The sequence below is a fragment of the Cryphonectria parasitica genome (genome assembly GCF_011745365.1).
Source record: "Cryphonectria parasitica EP155 unplaced genomic scaffold M406scaffold_10, whole genome shotgun sequence".
Taxonomy (NCBI): domain Eukaryota; kingdom Fungi; phylum Ascomycota; class Sordariomycetes; order Diaporthales; family Cryphonectriaceae; genus Cryphonectria; species Cryphonectria parasitica.
Window position 1 is genome coordinate 1,012,658 of NW_024468918.1, and position 25,235 is coordinate 1,037,892.

General features: G+C 53.6%; 8 protein-coding genes across 8 annotated transcripts; 5 read left to right on the forward strand and 3 right to left on the reverse strand.

Annotated features, from left to right (window-relative positions):
- Nucleotides 1-338: 338 nt before the first annotated feature.
- Nucleotides 339-1,392, forward strand: M406DRAFT_348587 (uncharacterized protein; the record flags this gene model as incomplete). Its single annotated transcript, XM_040922404.1, has 2 exons — nucleotides 339-489; nucleotides 595-1,392. The coding sequence occupies 2 exons, from the start codon at nucleotides 339-341 to the stop codon at nucleotides 1,317-1,319; spliced, it is 876 nt and encodes a 291-aa protein (XP_040771332.1). The 3' UTR covers nucleotides 1,320-1,392.
- A 788-nt stretch (nucleotides 1,393-2,180) lies between these two features.
- Nucleotides 2,181-5,477, reverse strand: M406DRAFT_297121 (uncharacterized protein; the record flags this gene model as incomplete). Its single annotated transcript, XM_040919294.1, has 5 exons — nucleotides 5,026-5,477; nucleotides 4,068-4,928; nucleotides 3,220-3,945; nucleotides 3,026-3,137; nucleotides 2,181-2,935 (listed from the first exon to the last, which is right to left on the reverse strand). Exons 2-5 carry the CDS (start codon nucleotides 4,848-4,850, stop codon nucleotides 2,181-2,183), a joined length of 2,376 nt encoding a protein of 791 aa, XP_040771333.1. The 5' UTR covers nucleotides 4,851-4,928; nucleotides 5,026-5,477.
- Nucleotides 5,478-7,270: 1,793 nt separating this feature from the next.
- Nucleotides 7,271-9,144, forward strand: M406DRAFT_348589 (uncharacterized protein). Its single transcript, XM_040922405.1, has one exon. The coding sequence runs from the start codon at nucleotides 7,390-7,392 to the stop codon at nucleotides 8,617-8,619; it is 1,230 nt and encodes a 409-aa protein (XP_040771334.1). The 5' UTR covers nucleotides 7,271-7,389; the 3' UTR covers nucleotides 8,620-9,144.
- Nucleotides 9,145-12,349: 3,205 nt separating this feature from the next.
- Nucleotides 12,350-13,351, forward strand: M406DRAFT_343470 (uncharacterized protein; the record flags this gene model as incomplete). The annotated part of the gene is made up of 1 exon (XM_040921870.1): nucleotides 12,350-13,351. The coding sequence occupies one exon, from the start codon at nucleotides 12,350-12,352 to the stop codon at nucleotides 13,349-13,351; it is 1,002 nt and encodes a 333-aa protein (XP_040771335.1).
- A 979-nt stretch (nucleotides 13,352-14,330) lies between these two features.
- Nucleotides 14,331-16,418, forward strand: M406DRAFT_358614 (uncharacterized protein). The gene is made up of 5 exons (XM_040923947.1): nucleotides 14,331-14,549; nucleotides 14,947-15,082; nucleotides 15,258-15,311; nucleotides 15,397-15,655; nucleotides 15,743-16,418. Exons 1-5 carry the CDS (start codon nucleotides 14,529-14,531, stop codon nucleotides 15,879-15,881), a joined length of 609 nt encoding a protein of 202 aa, XP_040771336.1. The 5' UTR covers nucleotides 14,331-14,528; the 3' UTR covers nucleotides 15,882-16,418.
- Nucleotides 16,419-17,964: 1,546 nt separating this feature from the next.
- M406DRAFT_297135 (uncharacterized protein) lies at nucleotides 17,965-19,210 on the reverse strand (the record flags this gene model as incomplete). The annotated part of the gene is made up of 3 exons (XM_040919295.1): nucleotides 18,993-19,210; nucleotides 18,230-18,894; nucleotides 17,965-18,143 (listed from the first exon to the last, which is right to left on the reverse strand). Exons 1-3 carry the CDS (start codon nucleotides 19,169-19,171, stop codon nucleotides 17,965-17,967), a joined length of 1,023 nt encoding a protein of 340 aa, XP_040771337.1. The 5' UTR covers nucleotides 19,172-19,210.
- Nucleotides 19,211-19,984: 774 nt separating this feature from the next.
- On the reverse strand, nucleotides 19,985-21,108 carry M406DRAFT_358615 (Formyltetrahydrofolate deformylase). The gene is made up of 2 exons (XM_040923948.1): nucleotides 21,077-21,108; nucleotides 19,985-20,973 (listed from the first exon to the last, which is right to left on the reverse strand). The coding sequence occupies exon 2, from the start codon at nucleotides 20,945-20,947 to the stop codon at nucleotides 20,084-20,086; it is 864 nt and encodes a 287-aa protein (XP_040771338.1). The 5' UTR covers nucleotides 20,948-20,973; nucleotides 21,077-21,108; the 3' UTR covers nucleotides 19,985-20,083.
- Nucleotides 21,109-23,429: 2,321 nt separating this feature from the next.
- On the forward strand, nucleotides 23,430-24,594 carry M406DRAFT_353883 (uncharacterized protein; the record flags this gene model as incomplete). The annotated part of the gene is made up of 2 exons (XM_040922792.1): nucleotides 23,430-23,909; nucleotides 24,030-24,594. Exons 1-2 carry the CDS (start codon nucleotides 23,506-23,508, stop codon nucleotides 24,592-24,594), a joined length of 969 nt encoding a protein of 322 aa, XP_040771339.1. The 5' UTR covers nucleotides 23,430-23,505.
- Between the last annotated feature and the right edge of the window lie 641 nt (nucleotides 24,595-25,235).

Here is a 25,235-nt window from a genome sequence, read left to right on the forward strand (position 1 = left end):
CACCCTACTTAATTCCCACTCTAGTGCTCCTCGTCCCCCTCATTTTCTTCCTCCTCTGACAACCTTCCAACATGTCCGCACCTCAAGACCACGAACATCAAAACCCAGACTACTACGCCGAGACGGCCAGTCTGGGCGCCAACCCATCCCGGTACCAAGAATACTCGCAGCAATACCCCCCTCCTCCTACTCCTCCTCGGCCCTCGGGCCCTGCTGACGAGTTCACCACAACGGATGAGCACCCTCCACCAAAGCCACCTCGACCTGGACACGTTTCCCCAGGGCTGGCAGCCACCATAACCGAACAACAGCAAGCCGGTGGAAACAGCAAGGTGTCGATGAGGGAACGTCTCTTCCAGTGGAGCACCAGAGTCGGCGTCCCCGTCAACAAACTAACCAACAAGCTTGGTTCCGAGGCCTGGTGGCCTTCGACTTTGGACATTGAATGTGACAAGGCCGCTAGGATCCTTCAGTCCTTTGCCAGTATGTGTAACTCCCCAACTCCCTCCTCCTCCTCCCCCCTCCATGATATCTCTTCTTCTAAGACACCCCTCCCCTCCCTCTCTTCCAGAAGACGGCTTCTACACCACAGAGCCAACAACCCCAACACACCCAAGCAACCCGCCGGCCCCAAACAAAAACCCAAAGTCCTCGTCAAGATCCCCCAAAAAGCCATCGAATCCGCCGCCGGCCTCGCCATCTTCACCACCTTCCGCACAGGCCTCCACATCTCGGGCGCAGGCGGCTCCGGCGTCCTCGTCGCCCGCTCCGCCGACGGCACCTCGTGGTCCCCGCCCTCGGGGTTCCTGGTGCACACGCTGGGCGCCGGCTTCATGGTCGGTCTGGACATCTACGACTGCGTGTGTGTGCTGCGCACGCCCGAGGCCGTGGCTGCTTTTACGCGCCCGCGCCTGTCCCTGGGCGGCGAGGTCGGCCTGGTGGCGGGGCCTGTGGGTGCTGGTGCTGCCGTCGACGCGGCGCTGCTGAAGAGCACCAAGCCTGTGTGGGGCTATGTTAAGAGCAGGGGTTTCTACGCCGGAGTCCAGGCTGATGGGACGGTGATCATCTCGAGGCCGGATGCGAATGCCGCCTTTTATGGCGCCAAGGGTGTCAAGGTGGATCAGATTCTCAAGGGCAATGTGCCCGCCCAGGGTCCAGAGGGCATGTGGCCTGGGGGAGCTCGCCGTCTGATGGAGGTGCTGAAGAGCGCCGAGGGGAGGCGGGACGTGAATGAGGGCTTGTTGAAGGAGGTTGGTGCCGGACCTACGCCAGGAGATCTGGGCCTGGAAGACGAGGGCGCACGAGACGGCAACGAGTGACAAAGCATGAGCGAGGCTGACATCTCTTGGCAATGACAGTGACAAGTAGGCAATTGTAGTATTTCTGATTCTGTTGCTGCTCTCATTTTCCTCCTTGTTTCAGTCCACTCCAGCCTGCGCGGTCTTGAGGGCGGGCGCAGACGGTAGAGCTGTCAATAACCTCCCATCTGACCCGCCACCGCCCCCTTCTTTCCTTGTCTTCCCCCTTCCTCTCCTCCCATTTGGTATCAATTTACTTGTGTTCCCGTCGGATGAGAAGTCGTGACTCCCAGCGACTGTGCACTGCCCTTCTCCATATCCCGAAGAGCCAGTTATGCATGCAAAGGCTATATGCGTTGAACAGAGGAAGAAAAGATAGAAAAAGGAAGCAGGTGTCGTAATAAAACAACTACTTTACACAATCTTGAGACAGTAGACAATGGAAACTGTTGAATGATACCTAGCCCTTCGTGACGCTCCCTATTCTGGAAAGAATGCATACTCGAAGCATTGAACAGTTGTACCCAATGTCATCGCAATGCTAGCAGCATCACCCTCATTTCCTCGCGCCACCGCTCTTGTTGCCTCTGGGTATCGCTAATTGCATGTTTGGTCACAAGACCCAAAAGAAAAGCATGCTGAACACTTACGATCTATTGCCGCCAACCCTTTTTCATTGGCCACTGGACCGTCTTATGTGCCCCGCGACCTTCAAACACCCTTCCTCTCCTTCCGTGGCGCTGCTTGTCCTGGACAATCCAAGTGCTTTATCCACTTGAACTGGCCATCAAGACGTGTGATATAACAGCAGGCCCAGGCACACAACAACAGCCATCGTCGTACGTGGCATTGACGGACTCGCGCGTGTGTGTGTGTCATGCCTCATGACAAATCCCCAGGAGGACTGCTGCTGCTCGGATCATCCTCGTCCTCAGCCTCGCCCGGCTCACCTGGGTGGACTGGTTGGCCAGAGGTGTCACTATTGCTGTGACTTGCATTCATGCTCGCCGTGCTGGGACCCGGACCGCCGCCTAAGCCCACAGGAGCCGTGCTGGCTGTCGGCTGCCCACTCGTCCAATACGCTGGCGGGGCTCTGATCTCGGGGTAAGGTGGGCCACCAGGCTGAGACGCAAAACTCATCTGGGCCGTAAATGTAGGTCCGTTGGGGAGCGGTGCGCTGTGCGGGAGCGGGTGCTGTTGTTGCCTTGGGTACCAGTGCTGGCTCTGGGGATTCCACTGGAAGTCGTTGCTCGACGCTTGAGGCTGTGATGGCGGCGGGATCAGGCTGGCACCCGCTGCTGGAGCCTGCACAGGGTTGTTGTGTGGGGGTGGTGGAGGAGGAGGAGGAGGAGGAGCAGCATCAACGACCATCTCGCTGCCGTCATCAAGAACATCGTCGTCCTCGATTCCGTCCCTTTCCCGCTCGTCGAAGCCGAGGTCAGGCCCTGGCTCACCCCCCAGCGGTTGCATGTTGTCGTAGACGAAGTCGAGGGGATTCTGGGCATGCCGCGGCTGTCCATTCGGAGTCGCATCCCGCAGGTGGGCAAACGCCACATCGCTGTTCAGATGACGACGAAGACTGGAAACTCCGGCGCCCGAGAAGACGCAGAACACGTTCCGCTGGTGGTCAGTGAACTCTGTTAAGGGCGAGCACGAGATAAGAGGGTCAGTAATCGAGACGACGTTTCATAAGCCAGAGTCGCCTGAGCAGCGGGTGGGTGCCTTACCAGTGGGAGCATCGCGACAAAACTGTTCCAAGTCCTGCCTAAGGAAAGCCTGGACCCCGGTAAGACTGAGATGGGTCAGTCGTGGACAGGAATTGAGGAGTCTCATGATGCTCTGCACGACACATTTTATCACCAGTCAGTCTCGCATGTTCAAAACACACACATATACAGACACTAGGCTGGGGAGTATTTACCTTCAGGGTGAGCTGTGTGCAGTAGCTCAGGTGAACGCGCTCCAAGCTGCTCCCGCTGGAGAAGTACTCTGCTGTATTTCTAGAGTCGCCTTCTCTGGGCCTCCGATACCTCTGATTCGCCTTGGCGAGGGCATAGACAGAAGTGTCGGTGATGTTGTTGCACTTGACCAGACCAATTCTCTTGAGTTTTGGCAGAACAGCAAGCCGTGTGACGGACTCGTCGGTCAGATGTGTGCAGCAGCCTAGATCAATATACCGAATTCGGTTGCAACATTGGACCAGGCGCTTCACGGCCTCATCCGTCAGGTTGACGCAGTGGCCCAGGTGCACATAGTGCAGGTTCTTGCCCAGCCGGGATATGGCAAACACGGCCTGGTCTGTAATGTTGCGGCACTTGGCAAAGACAACGTTCCGCAGGCGAGGGGCGGCCTCGATGATCTTCTCGACAGCACGGTCGGTGATCCTGACGCACGACGTCAAGTCAAGAATGCGCAGGTGTTCGTAGGACTTGCCGGCAGGTAGCGACAGGAAGGCAGTGTCGTCCACGAGCTCGCAGTTGGCCAGCCGGAGCTCCCTGAGGGAGCTGCCCTTGACCAGGAGAGACGTGACCGGCGTGTTTCCCACCAGCTTGCACTGCTGCAGGTCGATCTCGAGGATATTGGGACAGTGCTCGGCAAAGGCAAGGACAGCATCGTCGGTGATTTGTGTACAGTCGTTCAATTTGAGCTGTTGAGACCATCGTCAGCACATTACCAACAGTCCCAGCAAGGTGGGTAGTGAAGGAGGAAGAGGAAGAGGGAGGGGGAGGGTAGCCCGACAAGGGCAGATAGATGGGGAAGAGCACATACCCGCTTGAGCAGCTTGCAGCTCTCGGCGAGCAGGACCAGCGACTCGCTGGCAATCCTGACACAGCTGGAGATGTTCAGGCCTTGCAGGCGTCTGCAGTGCTCTGCAATGACCTTGATGGACTCCTCGGTGATCTGTTGGTCCCCGGAGATGTCGAGGGCCATGAGGTGGGAGCTGTTGGTGGCGAGGGCAATCAAGCCCGTGTCGGCGAGACCTTTGCAGCCCGTCAGGGTGAGTCGCTCGACGCGGTTGCAGACGGCCAGAGGGGTGACGCTCCCGTCGTTGACCTGATCTGATAGCTGGGCCAGATTGAGGCGCTTGACGAAGTCGGCGTAGCCATAGTAGGGCTGCTCGCGGCCTAAGGTGTTGCAGACCATCTCGTACTTTTTCCACGTGGTGCAGGCAGGGCGGTGCCAGAGCAGGTCGACAGCGTTCCTAGACCATCGCTTGCAGGTGAGCATAATGTTCAGGAGATCGCTCGAGGCGGACAGCTTGGAGAAGATGCATATAAGTATCTCGTTGGGCAGCCGCTGGACCGGTGGTAAGCACTCGTATTCGTCCGTGACCTGCATGTCCTGCAGGTTGGGCACGCCCAGGGAAGATTCGGAGTCATTGCCGTTGAGGTAGAAATCGGACTCCTCGGCGGGGAGGGGGGTGCTGGCTGAGGACGTAGACCTCGAGTCTTGTGGGTCATCACCAGCGGCTGCGGCGGATGGTGTAGGAGGACTACGAGGCTGGCGGCCGTTGGCTATCGCGTCGAGAGAAGACGCGCCCTGGCTCGCCATGGTCTCGAGATGGGGCGGGGTAATGTTGATGTATCTTAGAATGGAGGTTTATGTGTGGGATAGAACGGAGAGCCTGGTCTGCATAAACAGATATCAGTATCAGAGGCCTTGAGTTGGGTGTCTGCGGGTCAGGACAGCAACAGCAGGAGAGAGAGAAGGGGGGGGGGGTTCTCACCAGCGGTCAGGCGGAGGACGGTCAGGCGTGCGTGCTTCTTGGAGCCGGGCAGCCTGTGCAACACTCGGCGGCCCGTTACGGCAGATGTGACGCACGTAGATGCAGCAGACACGGACAGTGACGCAGCCTGCCGTAGTGATCCTTCAGGCTGTTGAAGGGGAGTATACGGTGGGTCTGGCGACGAGTGATCGAGTGGGGGGGGCCAAGGCGGGTAGTCGATCGAGTCGAGATGTCGGGAACGGGACCGTGTCGACAATGAGGAGAGCGTCCCCTTTTGGGCTGCAACGGGCTGACAGTCACAGGCCCAGCCACAGTTCCAGGCCTGCAGCAGACACGAGGCGAGAGTGAGGAAGATTTCTGAGTCGAGGCCTCGTGCGTGGTGGTGTTGCACAACCGACTGGGCAAGGACACTAAAAGAGAGAAAAAGAGAGGGAAGGGAGACAGGGTCTCAGATTGGTGTGGGTTGAGCCTGGCGTACAGCACAAAGAGAGGCCAGGGAGAGATAGAAGATTGATCGGTCGGTCGGGGCAGGGGCGGGTCGCAGGTTAGGAGGAGGAGAGATGATGACTGATCGTAGGCGTGGCCTGCAGTTGTCACTATGTCTGTACTGATATTGTCGGTCGCTGGCAGTCACAGGTGATGCAATAATTCGTAGGCTGGCCCTATCCCTGGTCTGGTCCTCCTGGATTATGGATCTGGACCTGGATCTGAATCCGATGCGTCGTCCCTGCTGCGTCTTTGTTGGTTTGTATCTGTCTTGCGCGAAAGAGGGTTCCCGTTCCACCTTGTGAGACGGACGAGGCCAGACCAGAATCGATGTCTGTTGGGGAGGAGGGCCTGAGGACTAAATGAGGATGGCCAAGTAAGGGCGTAGAGGGAGGGGAGCGTGGTTCGAAGTGTCGAGGAAGGCCGAGTGAGGTCAGGCGCAAAGACGAAAGATGAGAAGGTGAGTCCTACCAGGGAGCCCGGCTGCCAGACCAACCCCAGAACCACTCACAGCCACTCACTCGCCCAAGTTAGGCCTGTGCTGCCACCAAAACTCAAATATCCGGCCCCGCTATGTTGACGGGAAGGCTAGGGGCGGGTTTAGCTGCCACTGCACTGGCTGTTTTGCTACCTGTAATAATGTAATGCAATGCACTGGACCAGGTAGGGTTGGAACAGACGAAGTTGCTCCACTGGGGGGAGGGGCTGCTTGGACGATGCACCGGTTGTGTGACACTGGTCTGTTGCACTTTGCTGGGGTTGAAGCGCACCGTGTCTGGGGGAAGTAGTTTCTTCAGTAGTAGTAAGTCAGCTCCCTCGAGATGAGGTGCTCACGGTGAGGCTGGCTGGCCGGCGTTACCGCGTTGGAATCGAGTCAGTGGTCAAAAAGTAAGCAGTCAGCACCTGAATGAACCAACCTGTGGCCGAGTTGGGTCGAGAACAGGGAGCAATGGGAAGCCCTGGAGCGGACGGGTCGATCTGTGAACCGAGTGACCTGGGCTAAGGTATCCTAATCCTGGTGCTGGTTCTGGGTCCTTGTTGCTGGTTGCTAGGTGTTAGGAGCTAGCGTGTTCGGCCGCCAGCAGCACCTGCCCTGGAACCCTTCGGCGCTTCTTGGGGGCTGGCGTCAACGGTGAGCGACAGGCTCTTCAGTTGCCTGGCTGCCCTGTTGCTCAAGCAACAGTAACCACCAGGACATGGTACCACATTCCTCCTGGTCTCATGTGCTTCTCCAACATGTCCTTGTTAATAACATTCTTTTTCCTTCTTCAACTTCTAAGTCCGTGACTTGTATATTCGGCTATCATGATCGTGGTCTCGTTGTCAATCGAACTCGCACAGATTTCCACTTCTAACTGGTAATTCCCATGTGCAGTGATGTACCGCTCCTCTTCCGAAGATGGCAAATAACAGACTATGAATCGTATACACAGCAGGCATAGAGCAAGTAGTCAGTAAACGATACAGACTGACAGCGGTAAACCTAAGCCCTGCCCAGCTCTGGGACGGAATCTGGAGCACAGTTGGGACCTCGGACCCTGTACCGTTGTACTGTACATAGAACGGGGAGGAAGAAGTGAGCGTTCTGTTATGTGCATACCGATGACGTAGACCCAACAACTATCGAAGGGTCTATGCAATACTAGTTTGCAGGAAGCTGAGATGCGAATCTTACCGGCTGTATTTTCCCAAACGGCATAACCGGTCCTTACACGCGAGCTCTCAAAACCTAGTACACCGTCCAGGAACATTTCTCTAGCCAACTTGGATTGGGGTTATATTTCTTTTCGGATATGCGCAATTATAAGAGTTGGTATTGACATGTTTCCTTAAGCACATTCTGCGCGACAACCCACCCAGCACCAAAGCTCGCCCAACATGCTGCGACAGCCTCTAGCACGCACCCTCGGCCGACCTCCCCTCCCTCAGGCCCCAACCGCCTGTCCACGCTGCTCCCACACCGTCCGTCGGACCATCTTCCAGCGCTCGCGCCAGCAGCCCTCGCGCCGTGAAGCCCTCGACAACCTCAACGTTCAGCGCCTTGCCCGCCAGCATGCCGAGTACTACAACACGCGGCAGCAGATGCTGGCGGGTGGTGCCGCTGCCGGTCTCATCTCGATCATCTACATATCCTACAAGATCTATGTGCTGCTGAGAGATGGGGATGGGGCCAATAAGGCCAAGGCTGGAAGAGGCACACAGCTGGATTCGGGCTTGCCAGCGGGCCACCCACTGAACGATGCTGGGAGGCAGGTGGTCAAACACGACGAGGACGGGCGCGAGCTCGTGCCAACGGGGAACAGCACGGTGCCTGCGTTTCCGAGGACGATCGAGCTGCCTGAATTTACGGAGACAACACCGGGTGCGCAGGAAGACAACACCGCGGTACCTGCCGACCGCGTTCCAAGTGTTATTTCCCCCACCCTCGTGGTCCGACCAAGTGAGACCAGCGATACCGAGTATACACTCGTGGGCCTGGGCACCCGCTCTGTGTCCTTCCTGGGCATCAATGTCTATGTACTAGGGTACTACATCGCGACAGCAGACATAGCCGAGCTGCAGGCGCGCCTCGTCAAGAGGATCAACCCCATCGCGTCGGCGCTGGTCTCGACGGAGAAGGACGACCTGCGCAAGAAGCTGCTGGACGTGGTGGAGGGCGAGCAGGTCTGGGAGGAGCTGCTTCGATCTGGTGTGCCGGCGCGGAGCATGGTGCGCGTGGTGCCGGTTCGCGACACAGACTTTGGCCACCTGCGCGACGGCTTTGTCCGGGCCATTCAGGCGCGGACGGGCCAGGAGAAGGATGAGGCCTTTGGGCAGGCCATGCAGGAGTTCAAGAAGATTTTCAGCAGGGGCAAGGTGCCGAAACAGAAGGAGCTGCTACTTCTCCGGGACCGGGACGGCAAGTTGACCATGGTCTACGATGAGGGCAAGTCATGGGGTAGACAGCTCCTGGGCACCGTGGCAGACGAGAGGATCTCGAGGGCGCTGTGGATGAATTACCTCGCGGGCAAGAAGATTGCGAGCGAGGAGGCCAGGCAGAGCATTGTGAACGGCGTTATGGGCTTTGTGGAGAGGCCTGTGGGGACGGTGGCAGCGCAGGTCATATAGTGGCGAGTGATTACTCCTATCCTTCTTCCGATTACCATCTCTACTACCATTGGCGAGAAGAAAAAGAAAGGAGACAAGAGAAAGCACAAAGGAAGCATCACGCCTTGCGAGAATACCCAGAGAAACCTGTTTCAATTCTGTCTCGAGGGATGATCTTTGCTTTACTTGGCAACTTTGACGGGGTTTTTTGTTTATTACTCTCTTCCCCGTATAATATTCTTGGTCATCGCTCCTATGGATGGATAACTCCACGCTCCCCTCATCTACTTCCCCCACCATCACAGGTTTGCCTTGCCGTCCATGCTGTAGTCGTCAATGCCACTCCGTCATAGTAGAAGAATTGAAACGAGAGTAGTAGTTGCTGCTTGGGCGGAACGGGCCTTACGCAATGGCGCCGACCCCCTTGAGCTTGGCCTTGAGGTCATTCTGCGAGAGGGCGTGCAGGTTGTCATTGCCACCGATGTGCTCGCCACCGATGAAGATGTTGGGTACGCTGCGCTGGCCCTCGGCGGCCACGACCTCTTTCTGGAGAGCGTCCTGAATATCAGAGCCGTCGCCTATACAACACCGAGAAAGAAAACAAACGGTCAGTGGGATCGGCACGTAGGTATGAGAAGGACAAGAGCAAGCAGGAGAGAGGGAAGAGAAAGAAAGCTACGCACTCTCTTCGTCCATCTCGTAGACCTTGAAGTCGGCGCCCAGGCCCTGCAGGGTCTTCTTGGTGGCCCGGCAGTAAGGGCAGTAGCTCTTGCTAAAGACCATCACGGGGTTCTCCTTGATAAGGAGTTCGGCCTTTCCCTTTGCGCTAGACATGTTGATTGGTGATGTTGAGACTCCGGAGAAGAATCTGCGCAGGAGGGACATTGACTGGGGGGAGGTTTGTGTGAGGGTTGTGTTGAGAAAAGTTGGAGCGGGTTGGAGGCGCAGAAGGGGAATCGATAATTATATGTCAGTGTTGCATGTACTACGTAGTGGGATATGGATGACTTGGGCATAGGAATATTTTCAGGTGTCAGCCAAGGTTGGATTTGTCAGTGTTCGATAATTAGGTGACCTCTTTGTATCCTGCTAACTGCTTCCATATATCGCGGTACCCCATTCAGCGCGGACAGTACATACACTTTTTCCGTACCTGAATATTTAGCACACTACCACCCCGTCCCCCTGCCCCCAATCGTATTCTTATCGAATTTGGTAAAATCAACCAGCCACTTGGAGAAATCAACTGGCCCCCCACCACTCTAGCCGTATTTGGCAGACTATGCACATGGCGCCCACACTGTCTTTCATAATAGATATAGTATACATTGCGCCGCTTGTAATAAGGCTGCGAGTGCAAATGTTAATTCACATTACAAGACATAATTATTCAGAGTTAAATTTTTCATATCCAGTATACTCCTTAATCCATAAGCATATCTATATAAGCTATTGCAGATAAGCAGCGCCAGTCATAGTGTGAGCATATGTTCTGTACTGGAGGTGAGTACATGTGAGATATTTATTAGATTGCTGTTTACTTTAGGTATAGCGCCGGTGGGGGGCAGGTTGATTTCTCCAGGAGGCTGGTTGATTTTACGAAATCAATTTTTACCCCTCGACCCCTCCATCATTGGGTTTTTGAATACTGCACAAAACCCCCCCCCCCCTGGCCTGCTGTCCGACCTCGGTTGAATTCTTTGCCTCGTCGCGCTGGCTGACACGGGTTGTATCATAATGCATAGTAATCACACAAACAGTGAGTATTCTGGATCATCTTTTCAAAGGCAGATGACCCAGGTATAAAGTATATTTACTATTATGTAGCAATTCCTTTACTGTACAGACCGAACACAACTATCGAAGCTCGTGGAAGTATTCACTCTGTGCGCCTAGTGCCTCTCGTTTGTTTGCAGGTATGGAAATGACGCAATGCCCGCTGAGATCCACTGTTACAGACCACATGCGATGTATGTAACCCAGTACATGAGTAAGTTATAGTGATAATTGAACAATTCCAAATCTCGACGAGGGGTGGTGACATGTTTGTCAGCCAGCATCATCAACGCCACCGGACCGACCCCACCGTAGGATACAGTTCCATGTAGGCCTTGTAAGGCTGCATCGAATTTGGAAAAGCAACGAGATGACAAAAGCAACAGGACGAGGGTCTCCCAGAACACCTCAAAACCCAGCGTACTACTGTAGATGCTTCATTATAGTGGAAAAGAGTTGAGAGAGCCGGATACAGGCAAAGGGAAGAAAGGAATCACCTCTTCCTGTGGCATTTACCACGGCATTGTTCGCAGACAGAACGATCCAAGTGTCACAGTCTCATCTCATCTCAGAATGAAGCAAGACACACAAGACATGGCTTTGCTGCCAACTCGTGTGATCCTCAGACCTGTTTAACTTCGAGGACACCAGGTCGAAATCCAAAACTTTTGGTCATTGCGTACTAAGTACCCTCAAAACGCGTTGCCTGTGATATACTACCCGTCTCGTCGCCTTGTCTATCGCCTTATATTTATTCTGGTCCAGATCATTCCATACAATCGATTGATATGTACATCGTCCAAATTATTGTTGTTGGATCGCCGACCTCGTTTTCAACTCGTATCCCTTCTCGTATCCCATCTAGGCGTCCAAGTGTTTTTAAAAAAGGAGGACGCTATAACCCTAACCCTGTATTGACCACGTCAGGGGATTCAGGGCTGGCTTGTTTCGGCAAGCATCTCGATTGGGCCTGGCCTGGCCAAGAGACCTTCGCAGCCTCATTTCCAACCTGCAACCTAAGCTTTGCATATTCATTCCCGGGGGTCAACGCCATCATCAAAAAGTCGATCAACTTTCTCTGCAGCACTTTTCAAGCTGATACTTTTCTTCCTTGCCGTCCCATCGATCCCTGTAACTGGATCCTCGCAACCGATTAGAGGGTGTGAAATCTTCAGCGACACCATCCGTATCTCTCAGCCTATGCACGACCTCAACTCGTCACCCCATTGTCAACGTACACAGCCTTTCACTATTTGGTCTCTCACGAGCTCACGAGACAAGTTTCGGACGCACTTGTTTGCTCGGCGCATGCAGCCTGCCGCGCACACTCTCTGCATCACAGCATCTCCGGCGTTCAGCATTACAGCATCGGCCCCACCTTATCACGTCAGAACTCAGGCCTCGAGACCCCCGAACCCGCTTCACTGATTCAGGGAATGGTTTTTCTGGCTTGACGGACCAGACTGTAGTCACTCAGTCAGTTAGCTACCTGCTCCCAATGTCCCTCCTTTGATCGCAAGCCTGCCTGCCCGATCACAGAACAGTCTCACCCCCCCCCCCCCGGGCAAAAGGGCTGCTGTTGACGTTTACAAAAAGACAGCCGCACCCGTCTCTCTTTCGATTCTATCCAGATATCAACACCATTTAAATCCTCTCGATTCCCGGTCCGTGTCCTTCCAAGGACCCTCCAACATCGCCCACGGTGGCTTCCGGACCTCCTTCCACCCTGGCATCCTCCGGTGCCGTCATCACCGGGCATATTGCCAACTTGACCACCAGCCTGGTGAAGCAACTGCCTCACTCGGTTCAGACAGGTATCGACAGCGCCTCACAATACATCCAAGCCACCACAGGTGTCGATCCGGCTCTCTTCTACAGCAGCGCTGCTGCCGCCGCCATCCTCCTCGGCGCCATACCCACTGCCTACGCCAAGTCAATTTCCAACAGGGCAAACAGGAAAGCCGGCGGAGAAAAGATGTCACGGAGGGGCTGGTCGAGCCACGAGCGCGGCGGCCTATCACCATTCGGCTCTAGCCTGGGCGACGGTCGAGGTGGCGTCCCCGAGGTTACGGATGAGGACTATAGCTACATCACGTCGGAAGATCTTGAGCGCACCCACGGCATGGACGGGCGATACGGCAAGGATCCGGCTGGCAGCGGCAGCCACTACACGCGGGCGGCGGGCGGCGGCCCCGCGCTGGTCATCGACGACGACGATATCCTCCTCATCAAGCACAAGGGCGCCACCTACCCGGAGCACTTTCCCGCCTACAGTATCGGCGATGGCAAGCTCCTGGTAGGCGACGTTCGGGAGCGCGTGCAGATGATCATGAAGCTGTCGGACCGGAGGACAAACAAGATAAGACTGCTGTACAAGGGCCGGCAGCTGAAGGACAACCTGGCCCCGGTCTGCGAGTTCAACGTCAAGAACAACAGCGAGATCCTCGTAGTCCTGCCCGAACCCGGCGACGACGACGACTCCAGCAGCCAGAGCAGCGAGGAGGTGGTAGTGGTAGGGAGGGGAGACGAGGAGAGCCGCCCTAAGAAGTCCAAGAAGAAGAACAAGAGCAAGAGCAAGAAGAGCAGGAGAAGCGACAGCCCTCGGGAGAGCAACCTGGAGGTCCCCAGCGGCGGCACTGGCGCGAGCAGACCGCAGTCGCCTGCATCCGCGGTTTCTGGCGCCAGCGCGGCAGCGGCCGCACCAGGGGGGCCCATTGACAAGCTCAACTCCATCAGCACCCACTTCACAACCAAACTGCTGCCGTTGTGCGTCCAATTTACCGCCAGCCCGCCGTCAGACCCAAAAAAGCGAGAGGATGAGCATCGCAAGCTCTCCGAGACGGTCATGCAGCAGGTGCTACTGAAGCTTGACGAGGTGGAGACCAACGGGGAGGAGGAGGCGCGCGCCAGGAGAAAGGAGCTGGTCAGGACGGTGCAGGAAGTCCTCAAGGGGCTCGACAGCAAGGTGAACGCTTGAGACTTGTTGGGGCCGAACCACTTCTGAGGAAGAGCACAGCTGAGATGGCTTGAGCCTGGTAGCTTGATGAAGTTAGAAGTGGAGAGGCGCGCAAACAACACAGTCTGGCCCCACGCCTGACGGTCGACCCTCTATTTCACAGTTTACATGTTGCATCTTTTTCGTGTTTTGATCGCCAAGATGTAGCGTGGCGCATACCATGGGGACACGGGGCCAAAGTTTCCTAGCATGCAAGCATGGACGGAAGGATGTACGGACGACAGGATAGACAGACCTGGGTACCTTTTCTAAGGCGCAGCAAAGGTCACTGAGAAGGCAAGTCGGTTGAGCATGACAGGTCGCCGGCGCAAAAGGAGCACGGCTGTTAGGCAGAGCCGTTTTACCTTTTGGTCTGCTGGCATCAAATTACATCTCTTGTGGTGGAAACATCATGTGATTTCTTCAGTGTAACCTGTATGCCACTATTCTCAGCCCTTTTGGCATGAAACTCTAAAGATATGCTTCTGTAGATTGAGATGGTGAATGTGTTTTTTCTTCTTCTGAGTGGCTACTAGGCAACACGGCAGCAGTTGAGCATTCCCCCAATGCAGGACTTACGTTTCTTCGATACCAAATGATTTAGGAAGCACTCAGAGCGAGGGCGAGAGCGAACGTCGAACACGTGGGGAAAATGCAAGCATAGATCGCGGCAATGATAGTAGCCCTGAACCGATAAGATTACTCTGGTGAATCCCTAGTTGGTGACTGCCTTATGTCGTTGAGATGCTGCTGGTGCAGTGCGGACTGGCAGGCACTGGCAAGACAGGCCGGGTAGGGCAAAAGAGAAGTGGGTCCGGGTAGGGTTTTGATTGGCCACACATCACGTGGGACTAGCTGCCCTAAAAATTCTCGCTGGCCCTTGTTCCCTCTGCCCGCAGGAAAGCAGAGGGCTAGCCGGAGAACGGGCCACTTACAGCAGGCGCAAGACTGCGTGGGCATCTCAATTTTCCCCGTGCGTGTGGCCCAGGTCCCATCTTCTTCCCATTGCCTCCCCAACTCCCAACCAAATACTAACCCTACCACAACCAGGGACGACTCAGAATATTTCGCAGACTTCGTTTAACTTCGAAGTTTGTCCTTCTGAGCATCTTCTTTTATCCCCTTTACCTCCTGTCTGGTTGACGACAACTCCACAAAGATGTCCACCTTCGAGCAGGTCGTGAGTACAATCCCCCCACCCCCGATTCACATCACGACACGCACGCGCGCAGACACACACATTGCAGTGCTATCATCGACTATGGCCCCTTGCTGCACAATCAGAGAGAGGAGGGATGGGATTGGCCCGCCCTGAGCTGGCTGGAGATCGTCGGGAACGCTGGTGTGGTCGACAGATGGATGACGGATTCGCCAGCGTTCCATACATCTTGGTGTGCTTCGGAGAATGAGGTGGACGGGACGAGCTCCCTTGATGCAGGACGACGCGAACGAAATATTCTTTTCGCGATGCGAATCGATGATGGGCGGCGAGGGCAGGGGATCCAATCGTCACAACACATCACAAATATACTGTGGGAAGAGCAAAGAAGCTGACTGTTTCTGTGCGTGTCACTCAGGTCGTCATTGATGGCAAGGGCCACCTTCTGGGCCGTCTCGCCAGCATTGTTGCCAAGCAACTGCTGAGCGGCCAGAAGATCGTCATCGTCCGCTGCGAGGCCCTCAACATCTCTGGAGAGTTCTTCCGCGCTAAGCGTACGTCTTGCACCTACAACCAATCCTCTCCCCCCCCCCCCCCCTCCAGTCGATTTCTCGACACCACAATCCTCGAGTGTACCTGGTGTTACTTGTCGAGGTGGTCGAGGATGGATAGTGGCAAGCATGAATAGAATAAAATCCTAGCATGAAAACTGACAATATGGATATACAGTCAAGTACCACGCCTACCTGCGCAAGATGACCCGTTACAACCCCACTCGCGGAGGTCAGTCGACGATTTCCCCCCCTCTCGCTCCCAAGGCGCAAAAATTATCGATTGAGACAACATATCTGACTTTTACTGCTGCCAGGCCCCTTCCACTTCCGTGCTCCCTCTCGCATCTTCTACAAGGCTGTCCGCGGCATGATTCCCCACAAGACCGCCCGCGGTGCCGCCGCCCTCGAGCGCCTCAAGGTCTTCGAGGGTGTCCCTCCCCCTTACGACAAGCAGAAGAAGATGGTCGTTCCCCAGGCTCTGCGTGTTCTGCGTCTGCAGCCCGGCCGCAAGTACTGCACCGTCGGCCGTCTGAGCCACGAGGTTGGCTGGAAGTACCAGGATGTGGTTGAGAGGTACGTTTTCTCGGCTCCACGGGGAGCAGAACCCCTCGGGGTGTTTTGGTTGGGGACCAGCTTTACTGACAGATGATGTGTACACAGACTCGAGGAGCGCAGAAAGGCCAAGGGCGCCGCCTACTACGAGCGCAAGAAGGCCGCCCGACGACAAATCACCGAGGCCAAGAAGAACGCCAAGGTCGACGACAAGACCACCAAGGCCCTCGAGGCCTACGGCTACTAGATGGTGGTCGTGCTCGTACCAACGACAAACCCTTTGTGTGCTTCTTTTTACGTTTGCGCTTAGATCGGCGTGGGATGGTCTGGTCTTGCATTTGGCGACGGACGGCTTTTCGGGATGGGAAATAGTGCTGGCTTATTCGTCAGGTCCGGTCCCCAGATATAGGGACCCATACACCCTGAACTACTGAGATGAGCCTACATGGACGAGAAAAAACCAAGAAAGAAGAACAAAAAACCTTCTCCAACCAAAAATATAGGGGTCTGTTGGATGATGCGATGTGTGACTGTGGTTACTGTGATCGATCGAGCTGAGTATCGTTTCGGAGAGGAAACTTTGAGTCGCGGCGTGGGGTCTTGTCTTGAGAGTCAATCGAAGTGTCCGCTGCTGCGCTGCTGCTGGTAGAGCACTGGTGGACCGACGGAGCCCTGCGCCGTCGTAACACCTCTCAAGGCCTTAATGCACATCTCTTGCGAGGCTTGACAAACAGTCACTCACTACGCCTGATGAATATATCTGCCCAATGAGGACCAGTCAAGTACACACGGTATCGTGCCCCCGATAGAGACCGCCTCTGTTATTGTACACGCAACCAATCTTCCCCGCCTTTGTGCCCATCATACATCCCCGCGCTGAATGCCTCCCTTGTCTGGTCATATGATCTTCACCTCGAGTATGGCCATCTTACGAGGGCGGCCACGGCAGTAGTAATCATGGTCGGAGGGGTCTGGAACAAAGTCCCAGCAGCACCGGAACCTGTCTAGGAATCTGTCTAGGAACCTGTCTAGGAACCTGTCTCGCAAGAAGTTTGATCCATACTTGATCACAAGCAAGTCGTCGATACACATGCAAAAACATGGGCTCAACAACATCATATAGCATGGATAATTATACTGGACACATTTCTTTCTCGATCGCTCCTCCGTTAGACCTCCTCCGGCCCCCTCACATGCATCCTTCTGCAGTTGGGCTCCGACCTGATATTTTGAGCGGCTGTAGGAAGAATAAATGGGATTTGAGTCCAGTGTGGAGTGTTTCTTCAAAAGGTAGTTTGACTATTATTTGGTCACAGAATATGTAATGGCTTGAGGGAAAAGGAGGAAAGATGCAAAGAGGGTAGAGGAGGTGTTTCCTTTGTGTTCGGCGGGTTGTTTGCCCTTTTTATCTCCAAGCGTTGACTACGGTTGGCCCACACACACATCCCACAACGTACTTTATGCATGCAGTGTACATAAGTGCATGTTACTACTGCAGCCAACCCCCCTTCCATGACCCGATTTTTGGAAAGCCCCTCAGTCGAGCCTATCACAGCGCCGCCGGACAAATGCTAATCGGGTGTAGGTACCATACTTGAGCTATCCGATAAATTTTATGATCTTCCAGCATAGTGAGTGAGAAACTCGTACATACTAAGTACCTACCTACTTTGTATGTGATGGGTTTTTCTTCCTCCTGCACAGTCCACGGTCATGCCGCAGAACCCGGCGCTTGCCAACGCACACTCCAGCATGGTGACCTCGGAGAAAAGTATGCATACAGTATGTACGGAGGCAATTCAGTTGTTAATTTAGGGAAGTGAAGATCGTTTCCGGCGGATGTGGCGGGAGGAGTGTTGGTTGAATGTTAATGATGATTACAGTTTCTTTGAAAGGCGACTTTGGACTTGGCCTACCCTCGTACATTGTGGACAGCACTTGATATCAAGGAATACGAGAGCCGTTGTTTCACGGAGTAGTTACGCGTAGGTCGATGCATGGCGTACAACTGCCAGAGTTTCTATATCGGCAACCCGAATCTTGTCTGATACCCAGTGTCCGTGTCCATGAACTACATATCCAAATATATTCTCGAGTTTCTTCATATGGAGTGAGTTCTAAGATTATGATATTTTGATACATTCTTCCAGGCTTCAGTTGTGCATCACTTAAACACGCTTCTGGGCTCTTTTCAGATATGGAAAAGGAAATCCAAAAAACCTGTTCGTTGCACAGAATTCCTAAGAAAACCACATCTTGAAAGAAACCAGAGTAGTTTGTTAGCCCTCGATACTTTATGCACAGCTCGAGGGTCTGTCCTTGGTGAGACATCAGAAGATAGCTAGCGCATTCGGCGGAGAGGCCACGAGACCTGGGTGGTTTAACGGCGCCGAGGTCAACATGAAACTGTATCTTCCAGTCTTCCTGCAATACGCAGAAAGGGCTTTGAGATCCCAGAGCTCTCCGATAGGCAGACCAAACATTGCGAGAAAATATTGATGCAATACTGCTTCTGTCAGTATATGATATTCCCGTAACCAGGCTACCAAAATAAAATAAAATTGAAAATGGGCTGTCCATCATCCATCCACTTACCGAGATCACCGACAGAACCTTCTGTGCCATCTGCCTTGAGCGGAGGAAAAGCTTCAAACGACGAGCTATCTCCCGCCACCGCAGAAAAATGCCTGTTCCAGACCCACCTCGCCGTGTCCTCGGAACCGTGCAGCCCAGACAGCCTGAACTGCTGCAGCTTGGCAAGGTCTTCAGGTGTAAGATTCTCAAAGATCTCCGTAACGCCGGTCCGGATGATCAAGATGTCCCCATGTCGGAACTCAACCTTCTGGTGCCTGGCCACGTTCTCGATGTCCTCGACTGTGATGCGGTACCCATCGAGGCAGTGGTAAGGCTTGTTTTGAGCGTCCATGTAGCCCTTGAAGTCGATCAGGACGCCTCTGCCCACGAGTCCGCCGTGGGCGTGCCAGTGGTCGAGAGTCGGCAGCGAGTTCTCAGCGCTTGTCTGGGGCGAGGACAAGCCGTCAAGAGTGACCTTGGTCCCGTTGTAAGCCAGGCCTGACGGCTGATGCTGCATGTGGCACAGGCTGTCCCACTGGCTGCTGAACTGGGTGTTGAACTCCAGCTCGTCGTCCCAGCCATGACATGTCGAGGGAGTCAGCTCGTTGGGAGTCAAGAAGGATATGAATTTATGGACAGGCGCTTTACGCCCTGGGATGGGTATCTTGATGCCATTGAGCGGCCAGCTTTGCGTTAGATGTCAGATGAGTGATTTTTATTCTTAGTATCTCTTGAGAGAATGGGGGGCGGTTGGGGAAAAAAAAAAAAAATTATTGGGGGTTACTTCAATGATATAGACACCCCGTCCTTGACCTCGGCAGCCGCAGCAGCGACCACAGCCGGGGTGAGAAGATTGAGCGTGCCCAGGAGGTCTTTCTTTCCGTCCTTGTCGAAGACGCCCCATGCACAGCCTTGTGGCATTCCCTCCACAGCCGGGAGATGGTCAAAGTCTGGAATCGACATTGCAGAGTTGGGATTGAGTTGAGAGCAATTAGGAAGCCACGTGCGGGAGGAGGGAGTTTTGGCTGCTTGTTGCTATGGAACAATACTATTAAGTTGGGCCATGGCCGTAATTGAATATATATATATTTCTTCACGAGGTTGAACAGGCACCAGCTTTGCTCGTTGTACATTAATATTTGGTGCTTTTCACGCTAGATAAGTCACGAATTGTCTACCCAACCATGAAGTGTTAGAGGAGTGACTGCGCCTCAAAAAGATGGAGCACAGATGGGGTATGTAAGCCACATGCATCTACCTAAATAAGTTCGTTCACGGATTAGGGGAACTGAGTGGGACAACAAGTTACTGTTGACAGTAATACAGCAATAGTAGGGCGTGTCTCATGGAGGGTATTGAGTGTAAAATTAATGGATTCAGTGCAACCCTTGGAAGACAATCTAATCGGCTGCAGAGAATTTACTACATAGGACACAATGAGATAATTTGGATTTAGCTTGATGGTTGCGCTGCAGAAAGAAACGAAAGAAAGGAAAGATGAAGGAAAAGTAGCTAGTTGGTTGAGGCTATCTTAAGTGGCTGCCTGGTATCACAATTTAATAGCGCACAGATATTCAAGGCTTTGAGTGAAGGATGGGTTCCGTCAAATAATGCTGCCTGCCTCATCTACCAAATTGTACTAGTAATACCATGGGTGATGAGTCTCGTTGTATTGTAGTCACGAGGTTTCCATTCCTGAGCAGTGCCTTGATCATTGGTCATCGCCTTGGTCTGACAGTATCATCTTCCTCATAGGAGTTTGCTTCTTAGCCGTCACACAGTTTGAACAAATGGATGATTTTATTTTATTTTTATATGTCCTTCTCCTTTTTCTCTTCCTTTGTTTTTCAGTTTTTCTTTCCCAACAACCAAAGCTCAGTTAAAGACGACCGTCTTTGTAACATTGAGGAAGACCCGCCTCTCGGCAACCCACTTCACGGCGGCGGCCAATACCTGGCTCTCGACATTGGAGCCCTCCTCGACGAGATCCTTGGGGCTCATGCTGTGGTCGACCCTCGCGACGCGCTGCTCGATGATGGGGCCCTCGTCGAGATCAGCGGTGACGAAATGCGCGGTGGCGCCGATGATCTTGACGCCGCGGTCGTAGGCCTGGTGGTAGGGCTTGGCGCCCTTGAAGGAGGGCAGAAAGCTGTGGTGGATGTTGATGATCTTGCCGCTCATGGCAGCGCACAGGGTGGGCGACAGCACCTGCATGTAGCGGGCCAGGACGATCAGCTCGATGCCGTGCTGCTTGACCAGCTCGAGGATCTGGCCTTCCTGCTGGGCCTTGGTGTCCTTGGTCACGGGCAGGTGGTGGAACTCGATGCCGTAGCTCCTGGCCAGGTGCTCGTAGTCTGGGTGGTTGGAGACGATGACGGGCACCTCGATGCGCAGCTGGCCTGCCTTGGCCCGGAAGAGCAGGTCGTTGAGGCAGTGGCCGATCTTGGAGACCATGATGAGCACGCGCATCTTCTTGGCGACGGGCCGGATGTCGTAGTCCATGTCGAGGGAGGCCGACAGGTCCACAAAGGAGGCCTTGAGGGTGTCGGGCGACGAGACGGGTCCAAAGTGCACGCGCATGAAGAACTTGTTGGAGACTGGGTCCGAGAACTGCTGCAGGTCCAGGATGTTGATGCCCTGGCTGGCGAAAATGCCCGTCACCGCGTGCACGATGCCAGACTTGTCCGGGCAGGACAATGTGAGAATGTAATCCTCTCCTTGGCTTTCAGTGGCTGCCATGGTGATGATGGTAGTGGTGACGATCACTGGTGCTGCTGGTCAGAGAGATTGTTTGCTGAATGGATGTTCTCGAAAGGAAGAGAGGGCGTAAATTGGATATCAAACAGGGCTTGTTTGTGAATTACTTACCTAGGAAGAATGTTTAATTTCCCTCTCTAGAGGTCTTTCGAAAGTCGTGATGTTGAATCCTGACTCGACTTGGATCACTTTTCGCTGATCAGAACCCCCGCTGTCATGCAACTCGACTCACTCACTGCTGCTCGATATTCTTCCCAATCACAGCACGGCGCAGAATTTTGATGTCAAGCGTGCGGGTTCCGCTGTGTGGGGATTCCCGTGCCGTGTGTCGCCCGAGCGAGCCCTGTCAGCAGAAACGTACAAGGCCTAGACTCATTGGTTTTGCGGAGCACAGCTTTCCGCTAACAGAGAAGGGGAGTCAAGCCTTCTTCTTGGTCCGTCATCGGCGGGCGTTAGACCGGCTGAGGGAAGCAATGCACTGGGAGTGGTGAGTGCGTGTCTATGTAATTTTATGCATGTTAGGTGTTCGTCTAATCTGGTGTGCATGTGGCTTTGTGAAACAATAACCATCATACAAACGCTATTGACTCCCCAGTCACCCTGGGTAAAATCCATATTTCTTGGGAATCCGTCTTAGATACAAGATGGCCAAGTCATCATCAGAAGGAAGGGTTATTATTTATTGGGTGTGCAGTGAAGCCCAGCTGCAAAATCACGAACCAACAAGCAAGCATTCTGTCTGCTTTCTTTCGATGTACCAAGTCGTGTCTTGCCGTCCAAACTCCAGCCCAGTTTTCATGTATTTTTCTCTCTTCTTTCTCGATAAGGCCTGCAAGCAAGATTAGCATTGACGTAGACAATACACTATACACTTGTAATTTGCTGCATGGGCCTGGTCGGCGCCCATCTCGGGCGATAGGCCCGAACTGCATCTCCGGAATCCGAGTCGAGTGATGCAAATCGTTCAATGAAACGCCACACACACCTCAAAACATGTGGAACCACGGCTCGAATATATGACTTATGCAATCAGGTCCGTCGCAGATATGCACTAGCTACATGAAATCATCTACGTATAATATATGTGTGAAAAAACAGTTCCTTGTACACCACATTGAGACTGGCGACCTATATTCGATATGATTACTTGAGACCGCGCACTCGCTTCTTCTTCACTTTCAAAGACTTAGGAATGGAGGGCTACAAATTCCCACAATGCAAGGCGCAGTCCAGACCATCATTGAGCAATTCTTAACATAGGAGTAAAACCTGCTACGAGATTCACAGTGTCCACCGGTCTTGCGTAAACACAGACCCGCCCAGGTGCAAATCATACCCAATCCCCCCCGGAACGTGGGGGCATCTTGTCCGTTTCCATTTTCGTTTCGATGATCTCTGAACTACCGTGGTCTAGTATGTTAGGGCAAATTCAACAAACCACTACATCATCTATTCTCCGATTCGAATGGCAAACTAATCCCAAGGCATGAAGGAATTCAAATATCACCCATTCATCATGCCAGGAGCCGGCACTTTACTTGTCGTCTTTCTTTTGCTCATGAAGCTTCCTTCCCATCTGGAAAAAGACCTCCCTCCCAGCAGAGTCAGGATCATGATGTTTTGTCCCACAAATATAGTGCTGTCGTGATCGGTATCTCCTCACCGAATACTACGATGTATATTACAACCACGACGTAATGACTTGTCTCGCCGGACGGACGAGTAACTGAACATGCAGATACACAGTGGGGCAAAATCCTCGGAGTGGCAGATAGATCATTACTTACCATAGTACATACTATTGTAATAGTAACCAAAAAAATCCGCCGATGGGAGATAATGATTCTTTATGCAGCATCCTCTTCTACGCGACCCTACCTCAGTACCGACTTGCATCTATTTGGTCTACGATGGCACAATGCATTCCTCATTGGCGTGGGACGCCTCGTATCTACGAGTAAACCGGGTTGGGGAAAACAAGTCGTTTTTTGCCCCTGTTAAGCATGCGCGGCTTGTACGTCGGCCCCTGAACAACTTGGCCATCGGTAATTTCGGCTCTGCACACGTACCGAGCTAGTGCCTGCAAACAACAAGCTTAATAGAGAAAATTTAGTGACGCATCTGGAGACCAGTGGGTCGCAGCACAGGTCCATAGTGTCTCAGTGGGGGGCATTCGGGTTACGTGCCACTGGCAATGGCCCTGTAAACTGTAATAGCAAAGGGGAAAGGATTACCGTTTAATCCCCCACACCACGGCGGCCCTGACGTTATTGTAGGATTGGGACCAGGGACGTTCTCCTTGCCAGGAACGGACTGAATATGGAGACGGCCTCGTTCACCGAGGTGGCCTCCTACTCCTTCTCTTGAGGGACCCTGCGATCTACTACTGTTGTAACGGTATATATTGCCACCGCTCGCCTCCTGACGGCTTGGAATTTTGCTGTCGTTGATGTGTGTGTGAGTGTGAAAGTTTTGACGCGACACCGTCCAATTGCTCTCTCTCTCTGCCTCCCCTTTGAGATTTGCCTTCTATTCCCATCATGCGTTCTCAGAACAGCCTGGCCCTTGCGGCCGTGACCCTTTCGTCCTTGACGGGCTCCGCGCTGGCCCAGACCGCCAAACAGCTTTTCAATTTCACGACCTACGTCGACATCGAGAACAGCATCCTCCGTTCCAATGGCCAGCTTTTGTTCACCACCCTCACCGGTCCTGAGCTGTACACGATCGATACCAACGCGGATGAGCCCACGGCCGAGGTTGTCCGTTACCTGCCTGGGGTCACGGCTCTGACTGGCATTGCCAGGGTCGACGATGACAAGTTTGCTGTTGCTGGAGGCGTCAGGGGCAGCTATAGCTACGCCAACGAGACCATCTTCACCATTGATTTCACCGAGGCCACCGAGGAGAACCCAAATATCACTGTGCTGGAGACAGTTGCGACCTTGTTAGTTTTGATCGTTCAACCTAAACCATTTCTGTCTATCATCATACCATCCTGTCCTTTTTATGGATGAATGGATTAATCGTGATTAATATGAAAAACCTCACTGACACACGCACACAGGCCTGACGCGATCATGCTCAACGGCATGGCTGCACTGCCTTCCAACTCCCACGTCCTGGTCCTTGCCGACTCTCGCGTGGGTTGTCTCTGGCGAGTCGACATCGACACTGGCTCTGTTGCCGAAGCCGTCACGAGCGAGTACTTCCTGGCCCCCGACAATGCCACCACCCCGATCGGAATCGACGGCCTGAAGATCACCGCCGATGGTTCCTACGCCTACTTCACCAACGTCTATCTCGAGCTCCTGGGGCGTATCCCCATCGCAGACAACGGCTCCGCCCTGGTCGCCACGGGAGACGCCGAGATCGTGACCAACTTCCTCGGCGATGATGACTGGGATGACTTCCAGCTCAACGGCACCATCGCCTACGGCGCCCAGGACCCTTACTACCTGTCCTCGGTGGACCTGACCACTGGCGAGCTGACCGTGCTCATCAACGACACTAGCATCGCCGGCGGACCCACCTCGGTCGTCCTCAAGGGTGACGGGTCTACCATCTACCTGACCACCCGTGGAGACTCGACTACCGAAGCGAGTGGCCAGATTATCGAGATTACGCTGTAATGAGTCTTTTAAGAGAGAGTGTGAAGTAACGACTATGTATATGGGACCCCAGTTGTATATATTCATTGTGTGTATATATATGCACTCCATGTGGAACGAAGGAACTTTTGTTTTGCATATGTAATTAACGGCTCCCAGCCTGCTTGGATTGGAGGCTTGTGAATACACAATTTCTGCAAATGATTGAACACTTTTGGCAAGGTTGAAACAAATACAGAGCAGAGCACCTCTTGCATTCACCACAAATGTAAAATACAGGAATTCTTGACTTTGCATGGGATGTTAGGGTTCATAAACCGACGCACCCAGCTTCGTTGTTACACAGGCATCTGAGTGTGGTTATTGTAAGAAGTCGTAGTGCTTCTGGCTGTAAGCAGTCGACCGTGTGCTGAGTAAGTAATAGACCCCAGGACGTTCCACCAATACTCAATTTCTTACAGCAGAAAGGTGCCATGCTCTACAGGAAGGCTCGCATCGACTCATGAGCAGAATTAGTCCGGCAGGCCAGGCTTATATCAACTGGTAATTATACTAACGTAAGTGTAAGGTTTTATATCTAGTGAAGTCATTTCGGTGTTGTCATTATGCTTTCGATATAAACCAGCAGAAGCACGTAGGGATGACCTAAGCAGATGCATATC

Excerpts from the sequence above, each read along its gene's own strand:
- M406DRAFT_348589 (XM_040922405.1), top strand. The coding sequence starts at position 7,390 with ATGCTGCGACAGCCTCTAGCACGCACCCTCGGCCGACCTCCCCTCCCT.
- M406DRAFT_358614 (XM_040923947.1), top strand. The coding sequence starts at position 14,529 with ATGTCCACCTTCGAGCAGGTC. Across the intron at positions 14,550-14,946 it reads TGTCCACCTTCGAGCAGGTC|GTCGTCATTGATGGCAAGGG; the intron begins GTGAGTACAATC and ends CGTGTCACTCAG. Across the intron at positions 15,083-15,257 it reads AGAGTTCTTCCGCGCTAAGC|TCAAGTACCACGCCTACCTG; the intron begins GTACGTCTTGCA and ends ATGGATATACAG.
- M406DRAFT_358615 (XM_040923948.1), bottom strand. The coding sequence starts at position 20,947 with ATGGCAGCCACTGAAAGCCAAGGAGAGGATTACATTCTCACATTGTCC.